Here is a 9,397-nt window from a genome sequence, read left to right on the forward strand (position 1 = left end):
TTCATATTATTGTGTAAATGTAAATCCGAGACACAGTCACGGAGCAGGAGCTGGAGCAGGACCAGGAGCTGGAGCAGGAGCAGGGTCAGTCTGGGTGGAGTAAACACATCAACTATGATGTCTTTGTCACGTCCTGACCTTAGTTCCTTTTTTTATGTCTCTATTTTAGGTTGGTCAGGGCGTGAGTTGGGTTGGGCATTCTATGTTTTGTTCTATGTTTGTATTTCTATGTGTTTGGCCTGGTATGGTTCCCAATCAGAGGCAGCTGTCAATCGTTGTCTCTGATTGAGAACCATACTTAGGCAGCCTGGTTTAGCCCTTGGGTTGTGGGTAGTTGTTTTCTGTCTCTGTACCAGACAGGACTCTTTCGTTTGTTCCGTTTTTGTTATTTTTGTTCTAGTGTTCAATTAATTAAAAGATCATGAACACGTACCACGCTGCACCTTGGTCCTCTCCTTCTTCCACCAACGACAACCGTTAGACACTCCATTTAGTATGATATGTTACGTTCGGTGTGGTTACATAAGACAGATGGTTGCGTTAAAGATACAATAGGTCACTTTTTGGGTGACCAACCCAAATTCACATAGAAATGTGTTATAGATATTTCGTTCTCATTGAAAGCAAGTCAAAGAAGCGGTAGATCGGTTCTATGTACATTATTTCTATGCTTCCCGTGCTTAAGGTTTGTTTTTGCATCTTTTACTTTCAGTTTCGTACACCAGCTTCAAAGATGTGGTTGGTGTGATGGTAAATAGATTGTACAATGATTCTCTATACAATGACTGCTTGTTATGTCTCGCAAATTAAAACCAGGGTAATTAGTTAACTCTCGCAACCAGGAAATGCCAGAGCGATTTCTGCATACTGCATCTTTAAGGCAAACACAAAAGCATTGTGGTTGGTCAGGGTGGATGTATAACACGAACGTCTAGCAACCCGAAGGTCGCGAGTTTCAATCTCATCACAGACAACTTTAGTATTTTAGTTCATTAGTAACTTTTCAACTACTTACTACATTTTTAGATACTTTGCAACTACTTAGCATGTTTGCTAACCCTTCCAAAAAATCCTGACCCAAATTCATTACATAGGCACCTTATTTGTCTTTTAGTTGATCTCATCATTAAACTCTTACACTAGGTAATAAACCGTCCCTCATGTTGACCCTAATAAACCATCCCTCGTGTTGACCCTAATAAACCATCCCTCATGTTGACCCTAATAAACCATCCCTCATGTTGACCCTAATAAACCATCCCTCATGTTGACCGTAATAAACCCTCCCTCATGTTGACCCTAATAAACCATCCCTCGTGTTGACCCTAATAAACCATCCCTCGTGTTGACCCTAATAAACCATCCCTCGTGTTGACTGTAATAAACCATCCCTCGTGTTGACCCTAATAAACCATCCCTCATGTTGACCCTAATAAACCATCCCTCGTGTTGACCCTAATAAACCATCCCTCGTGTTGACCCTAATAAACCATCCCTCATGTTGACCCTAATAAACCATCCCTCGTGTTGACCCTAATAAACCATCTCTCATGTTGACCCTAATAAACCATCCCTCATGTTGACCCTAATAAACCATCCCTTGTGTTGACCCTAATAAACCATCCCTCGTGTTGACCCTAATAAACCATCTCTCATGTTGACCCTAATAAACCATCCCTCATGTTGACCCTAATAAACCATCCCTCGTGTTGACTGTAATAAACCATCCCTCGTGTTGACCCTAATAAACCATCCCTCGTGTTGACCCTAATAAACCATCCCTCATGTTGACTGTAATAAACCATCCCTCGTGTTGACTGTAATAAACCATCCCTCGTGTTGACTGTAATAAACCATCCCTCGTGTTGACTGTAATAAACCATCCCTCGTGTTGACTGTAATAAACCATCCCTCGTGTTGACCCTAATAAACCATCTCTCGTGTTGACCCTAATAAACCATCCCTCGTGTTGACCCTAATAAACCATCCCTCGTGTTGACCCTAATAAACCATCCCTCATGTTGACTGTAATAAACCCTCCCTCATGTTGACCCTAATAAACCATCCCTCGTGTTGACTGTAATAAACCCTCCTTCATGTTGACCCTAATAAACCATCCCTCGTGTTGACTGTAATAAACCCTCCTTCATGTTGACCCTAATAAACCATCCCTCGTGTTGACTGTAATAAACCCTCCTTCATGTTGACCCTAATAAACCATCCCTCATGTTGACCCTAATAAACCATCCCTCGTGTTGACACCTAATAAACCATCCCTCGTGTTGACTGTAATAAACCATCCCTCATGTTGACCCTAATAAACCATCCCGTGTGTTGACCCTAATAAATCATCCCTCGTGTTGACTGTAATAAACCCTCCTTCATGTTGACCCTAATAAACCATCCCTCATGTTGACCCTAATAAACCATCCCTCGTGTTGACACGTAATAAACCATCCCTCATGTTGACCCTAATAAACCATCCCTCGTGTTGACACGTAATAAACCATCCCTCATGTTGACCCTAATAAACCATCCCTCATGTTGACTGTAATAAACCATCCCTCGTGTTGACTGTAATAAACCATCCCTCATGTTGACCCTAATAAACCATCCCTCATGTTGACTGTAATAAACCATCCCTCATGTTGACCCTAATAAACCATCCCTCGTGTTGACTGTAATAAACCATCCCTCGTGTTGACTGTAATAAACCATCCCTCGTCTTGACCCTAATAAACCATCCCTTGTGTTGACCCTAATAAACCATCCCTCGTGTTGACTGTAATGAACCATCCCTCGTCTTGACCCTAATAAACCATCCCTCATGTTGACCCTAATAAATCATCCCTCGTGTTGACTGTAATGAACCATCCCTCGTCTTGACCCTAATAAACCATCCCTCATGTTGACCCTAATAAACCATCCCTCATGTTGACACGTAATAAACCATCCCTCGTGTTGACCCTAATAAACCATCCCTCATGTTGACTGTAATAAACCATCTCTCGTGTTGACCCTAATAAACCATCTCTCGTGTTGACCCTAATAAACCATCCCTCGTGTTGACACGTAATAAACCATCCCTCGTGTTGACTGTAATGAACCATCCCTCGTCTTGACCCTAATAAATCATCCCTCGTGTTGACTGTAATAAACCATCTCTCGTGTTGACCCTAATAAACCATCCCTCGTGTTGACTGTAATAAACCCTCCCTCATGCTGACTATAATAAACCCTCCTTCATATAGTGTTGCATTATGGGTCAGCGTTGAGTGCCTCTGATCACAGTGCTGCATTATGGGTCAGCGTTGAGTGCCTCTGATCACAGTGTTGCATTATGGGTCTGTTGATATAGAGGTACTGACAGTTTTTAAAGAGACCTACACAAACGCAGTCAGTATGTCGTAATATTTTAACAATTGCATTATTAATTGATACGGAAAACAAGCTCCACTGATTGTGTTAAATATAAAGGCCATGGGGTTTGTAATGTACACAAGAGGAATAACAGGAGATTAGGAAGCAGTCTCCTGACGTTGTGACACCAATATACTGTGTTCCTGTTTAATAAACGTGAAGGCTTTGTCTGTTAACACACTATTTCAGGAGAACGAAATAGCCTAAATTAAACAGCTCTGCTCGGGAGGGGTGGGCAGAGAGAGGTGTGTGTGTGTGTGGCGCCACAGAGAAACTCCGGAAAATCAGCTTCACATCTTAACCACTGTAATGAAGTCCTGATCCACCAATTAGCTCCAATCATATCACACCTCTCGGGTCATTCCACCAATTAGCTCCAATCACATCACACCTCTCGGGTCATTCCACCAATTAGCTCCAATCACATCACACCTCTTGGGTCATTCCACCAATTCAGTGCCTTTTTGAGAGGTTTAACTTGGTCAAAATTAACTTTTGATTTCACCTCATTTTAATATTCTGTCATAAAGAACATATATTCAACTTCATTTAAAAAAAACAAGTTTTCCATCTCCATAGGTTAAATACAAAGAAATGACTATAGTAGGTGCCTATTAAATAATAAATTGGATTGTTGTTGTGAGTTAAAAAAAAAAAAAAACAATAGAGTTTGCAGTGCTGTTCAGGAACCAACATAGCATGTGACTCTAAACGTATGACAACACTGGGCGGATGTACGACAAAATAGCTTAGTGGACTTAAATGGGCTGCTTTCACATCGGCAGCCAAAGTCTGTTTTTTTTCCCCGCCCACTAATTGGTCTTTTGACCAATCAGATCAGCTCATGTGAAAAGATTTGATGTGATTGGTCAAAAGAACAATTAGTGTATTTTTTTTTTTTAAAGATCCGAATTGGGCTGCCTGTGTAAACACAGCCTTAGTATCAAGTCCTTTTTTGCTCCCCTTGTTGAATGTAACGCAAATTACGATTGAACAGAAAATGAATAACTACTTGTAACCACTTACTAGTGAATGTCTTCGGGCCACTGCTGAGCCGAGTAGTGGCTACTATGGATAACATTCTCATTCTTCACTAGTCATGACTGTTGATGATGATACCTGCTCGTGAGTGTTGAGACATTTTTTTGTAGTATCCCAAATGGCACCCTATATAGTGTACTACTTTTGACCAGAGTCCTATGGGCACAATATAGGGAATAGGGCACAGTAAACATCTCACTCTCCTCATAGCCCCACCCAAACCCTCCTCTCCAGCCCAACTCTCCTCATAACCCCAACCCTCCTCTTCAGCCCCACTCTCCTCCTAACCCCAACCCTCCTCTCCAGACCCACTCTCCTCATAACCCCACGCCTCCTCTCCAGTCCCACTCTCCTCATAACCCCAACCCTCCTCTCCAGTCCCACTCTCCTCATAACCCCAACCCTCCTCTCCAGTCCCACTCTCCTCATAACCCCAACCCTCCTCTCCAGTCCCACTATCCAAATGACCCCAACCCTCCTCTCCAGTCCCACTCTCTTCATAACCCCAACCCTCCTCTCCAGTCCCACTCTCCTCATAACCCCAACCCTCCTCTCCAGCCCCACTCTCCTCATAACCCCACCCCTCCTCTCCAGCCCCACCCCAACCCTCCTCTCCAGCCCCACTCTCCTCATAACCCCAACCCTCCTCTCCAGCCCCACTCTCCTCATAACCCCAACCCTCCTCTCCAGCCCCACTCTCCTCATAACCCCACCCCTCCTCTCCAGCCCCACCCCAACCCTCCTCTCCAGCCCCACTCTCCTCATAACCCCAACCCTCCTCTTCAGCCCCACTCTCCTCATAACCCCAACCCTCCTCTCCAGTCCCACTCTCCTCATAACCCCAACCCTCCTCTCCAGTCCCACTCTCCTCATAACCCCACCCCTCCTCTCCAGCCCCACTCTCCTCATAACCCCAACCCTCCTCTCCAGTCCCACTCTCCTCATAACCCCAACCCTCCTCTCCAGCCCCACCCCAACCCTCCTCTCCAGTCCCACTCTCTTCATAACCCCAACCCTCCTCTCCAGTCCCACTCTCTTCATAACCCCAACCCTCCTCTCCAGTCCCACTCTCCTCATAACCCCAACCCTCCTCTCCAGTCCCACTCTCCTCAAAACCCCAACCCTCCTCTCCAGTCCCACCCCAACCCTCCTCTCCAACCCCACTCTCCTCATAACCCCACCCCTCCTCTCCAGCCCCACTCTCCTCATAACCCCACCCCTCCTCTCCAGCCCCACTCTCCTCATAACCCCACCCCTCCAGCTCCACCCCAACCCTCCTCTCCAATCCCACTCTCCTCATAAACCCACCCCAACCCTCCTCTCTAGCCCAGGTCCATGGTCCTCTAGTTCATCTTCTGAGTAAAAACCATGAGAACTATAGCTGAGATCCGTAACGGTGTGCCTCAGGAAATGTGCCGGGTGAGACACTAAACCCACTCCAGCTGCTAATGTACTAGCACTTAACACATCCTCCTCATCTTCCTCTTCTGCTTCCAGATCCTCCTCATCCTCTAGGGTACCAGAGTTCCGGGTATCTCCAGACCCAGTCTTGGTGCTGTTCTTCCCCCTGTGTGGGCAGTCGTGTTCCCCCTGGACATGGGCTGCCTGCTCCTTGGCCTTGCGGCTCCGCTTCCACTTCATACGTCTGTTCTGGAACCAGATCTTCACCTGAACGGAACCGGAACACAGCGTCAGAAAAGAACATAACAATCACATGAGGATAAGCATGTCAGTCAAACAACTTGCAGCTCATTTTTAGTTGAGTCTGAATGTGTAGGACCTCTAAGTGACTGAAGATGGATCTGAACTATGTATCTAAATCTTGAAGCAATAGTTATTTTTGTATGATCCCTGACACAAAGTAATAAAATGGCAAACAATGACGCAAAGGATTGAAAATCAGTTCAGAGATCATCATGCTCACCTGTGTCTCTGTGAGCACGAGAGAGGTGGCCACCTCAAAGCGTTTAGGTCTGGACAGGTATTTGTTGAGTTTGAACTGGTTTTCCAGGTGTAGTAGCTGTTGACTGGTGAAGGCTGTTCTGGGCCTACGACACTTCCCCATCAGACTATCCTGAGAAGAGGCTGGAGTGGAGACCATGAGAGAGAGAGGTTATTTTCACATGTTATTATTCATGATAATAATAATATGTTTTATTCTGAATACTATGTTGACATAATTCCTATTACATGTTATCAAATTCTTCTTTATATCAATACAATTCAATCAATCAAATGTATTTATTATTTTATTTGTTTTTACATTAGCAGTTGGCGTTTTACAAGTACTGGCCTAAAACCCAGCCTACATTTCTTTATTTATATGTGTGTTTTTTGTTGTTGTTGTTGTTTATTCTTCTTTTTTTTTCTTTTTTTTTACATGATCTTGATCGTTTTAAGTTCATTTAGCTGTTCTGTAAGGGAGGAGGATGGGACTAAGATAGAAATAGTGTCAACTTTAAAAGCTGTCCTGATGATACGTTTTGATGGACTTTAGTTTGCAGGTGATGTGAGGACGGCGAGATATTGCTTTAAGCAGGGCTATAAAACTCAGAGCCATTATATTAATGAAAATGCAATAAATGATCCCGGGATTTTATTGACGGAAGTGGACCTATTTCCCCCAGGTGTTACCTAATTGTTAAACATCTCGCGTGGCTATGGCCTATCAATTAAAATGTTATTTATTTAATTATAGTTTATTTTCGACTGCTTATGTTTTGTAAATTATTTAAAACGAAGTTCATCATTTTGAATAATTCCAAATAGCAAGATCTAAAACACGAAGGGAATATTTTTATTTAACATTATAACACAATGTAGTAAATTCACACATTGTTCAATGAAATTATAAAAAGTACAAATAATTAATTCAAAAGGGGCAAATTAATTCAAATGAAAAGCTATACCAAAACAATTTAGCAGCAACATTTGTCTTAAGCGTTAGACAACACTCAGTCTTAATACATTATTTACCACTACTTTTGTTATCACACAATAAACTTCTAATATGAACAGTGACAGAGTTACTTATTTTAATTATATTCAAATAAATATAAATGGGACCACTCCAGGCTACTTACTACCGTAGTCCCCTAGTTTTGGAAGCGTCATTCCGGCTCTAATCCAGTGTTCTAACGGGAACCCAGCCATAGCTGCTGGGTGTAGGTGCTCTGGGTACTGCTGGGCATGCTGCGCAAAACCGGGGTAGGTAAAGGCAGGGTGCTGCCCCCCCAGGGCCGCGATGCGGTACATGTGAGTGGGATACATTCCATGGTTGGCCCCCTGAGACAGCTGGGTGAGTCCCGGCTGGGAGAAGTTCAGTAGACCCGGTTTGTGGATCATTCCGTTCTGAATGTGGATACCGTTGTGGGTCCTCTGCGGGGATGGTGTTTCCGACGGGTGGTAAGAGACGCGGCTGTCCTCAGAACGCAGTCCCGGGGAGATGTCCCGGTGCGCCAACAGCGCGTCGATTCCAAAGTTCTTAGATTTCGCCATTGTAGACCTTTCCTGAAACTTTCCTCCAACTCAAATTGTGCAATTAGAATGATTGTTCTGGGTAAAGTTTTGTCGGAAATAGTTGTTCTAGACAAAATGATAGAACATCTTGTCCAGAGTTTTAAAACTGCTGTTACCGAGAATGTTTCAGTTTTTTTCAATAAATTATTATAAAACGTTACGTTATCACTTTCTTGACAATATCCTTCTTTGTTATAGCCAAATTTCTCCGGCGGTGTTTCCAGTCTCTCCTCCCTCTCCTCCTGTCCTGTCCTGTCCTAATACGTCTCCACCTGCAACTGACAAATGTTGTCACACCGCTCTGCTGTTGAAGCTCTCCAGCCCAGACTCTGATTGGCTAATCTCAGCGAACACACCGGGTCAGACAGCTTTATAATGCGTTCATTACGGTCCCGTTCACACTGCTAGTGCGCTCGAGCTCGCCACACTGTACTTCTTGGGCGCTCGTAGAATAGTTAGTGCTATCCGAGACCTTGGGACGTCCATTACCCTAACCCTAACCCTAACCTGCACTTTAACAATAATCATTAACTAACTTTGACCCTTACTAAAACCGTTTAATAAAATGTCACTTCAGTAGTGTGACATCAGATTTGGGACGTCCCACGGATCCCGTTTAGGGTGGTGTGGCTCAAAATAACTTTACGTCTATACATTTGTAGCCTAAACAAATAATAATATGTCATGTATCATGTATCATAACCGCGCAGTTATTTTGTACTTGTTTTATCACACAAAGCACCTGACACTATAAATAACCAAATGGTTAGAAATGTAGCTGACAACTCGAGTAAATGTATCGTTGTTTGAATTAGGCCAACATTGCATTATATAGGCGACTCTACAATTACAAATTTGGAGGGAAGATTATTTTTGAATTGGTCAACTATTCTAGGAAGCAGCCTGAATTGGAATAGAAACGAGCGCAAGCCGTGAGAGAAAAGGCGCTATCGTTTCGATTCTGAACCATCATGATGTATTTCTGCATTCATACTGTCCATGGACATTTGATCAATTCTCCTCGATTAAATAAAATATAACTGATTTCCCCCCCCCAAAAAATGTATTCCCAAAAGGAAGAAGTAATGACCAATAGACCTATTATAAATGCACTATACACGGAGAATATACATTAACCTGGAATATTTTCTACATCAAATGTTTACATTTGGTTTGATGCTGTAAGGCACAGTATGGTTTAGGATTTGTATTTTTTATTCATGACCATTCACACGCCTTTGAAAAATGAAAGTGAAAATGGCCTCATAGGCCTTTTTGTTCAAAACCAATACAAATGTTATCATATCTGTAAACCTTTAGGTCATATAATTATTATCAATACATGTTGCATTATATCTATTTATTATAGTCTACTACAAAACTACGAACTACAAATATTTGGTATCAGTTTCACCAA

General features: G+C 43.1%; 1 protein-coding gene across 1 annotated transcript; it reads right to left on the reverse strand.

Annotated features, from left to right (window-relative positions):
- Window positions 1-5,757: 5,757 nt before the first annotated feature.
- Window positions 5,758-9,081, reverse strand: LOC139380989 (motor neuron and pancreas homeobox 1-like). Its single transcript, XM_071124207.1, has 3 exons — window positions 7,545-9,081; window positions 6,386-6,546; window positions 5,758-6,129 (listed from the first exon to the last, which is right to left on the reverse strand). The coding sequence occupies exons 1-3, from the start codon at window positions 7,957-7,959 to the stop codon at window positions 5,758-5,760; spliced, it is 948 nt and encodes a 315-aa protein (XP_070980308.1). The 5' UTR covers window positions 7,960-9,081.
- Window positions 9,082-9,397: the final 316 nt, after the last annotated feature.

The sequence above is a fragment of the Oncorhynchus clarkii genome, chromosome 22 (assembly GCF_045791955.1).
Source record: "Oncorhynchus clarkii lewisi isolate Uvic-CL-2024 chromosome 22, UVic_Ocla_1.0, whole genome shotgun sequence".
In the NCBI taxonomy this organism is placed as follows: Eukaryota; Metazoa; Chordata; class Actinopteri; order Salmoniformes; family Salmonidae; genus Oncorhynchus; species Oncorhynchus clarkii.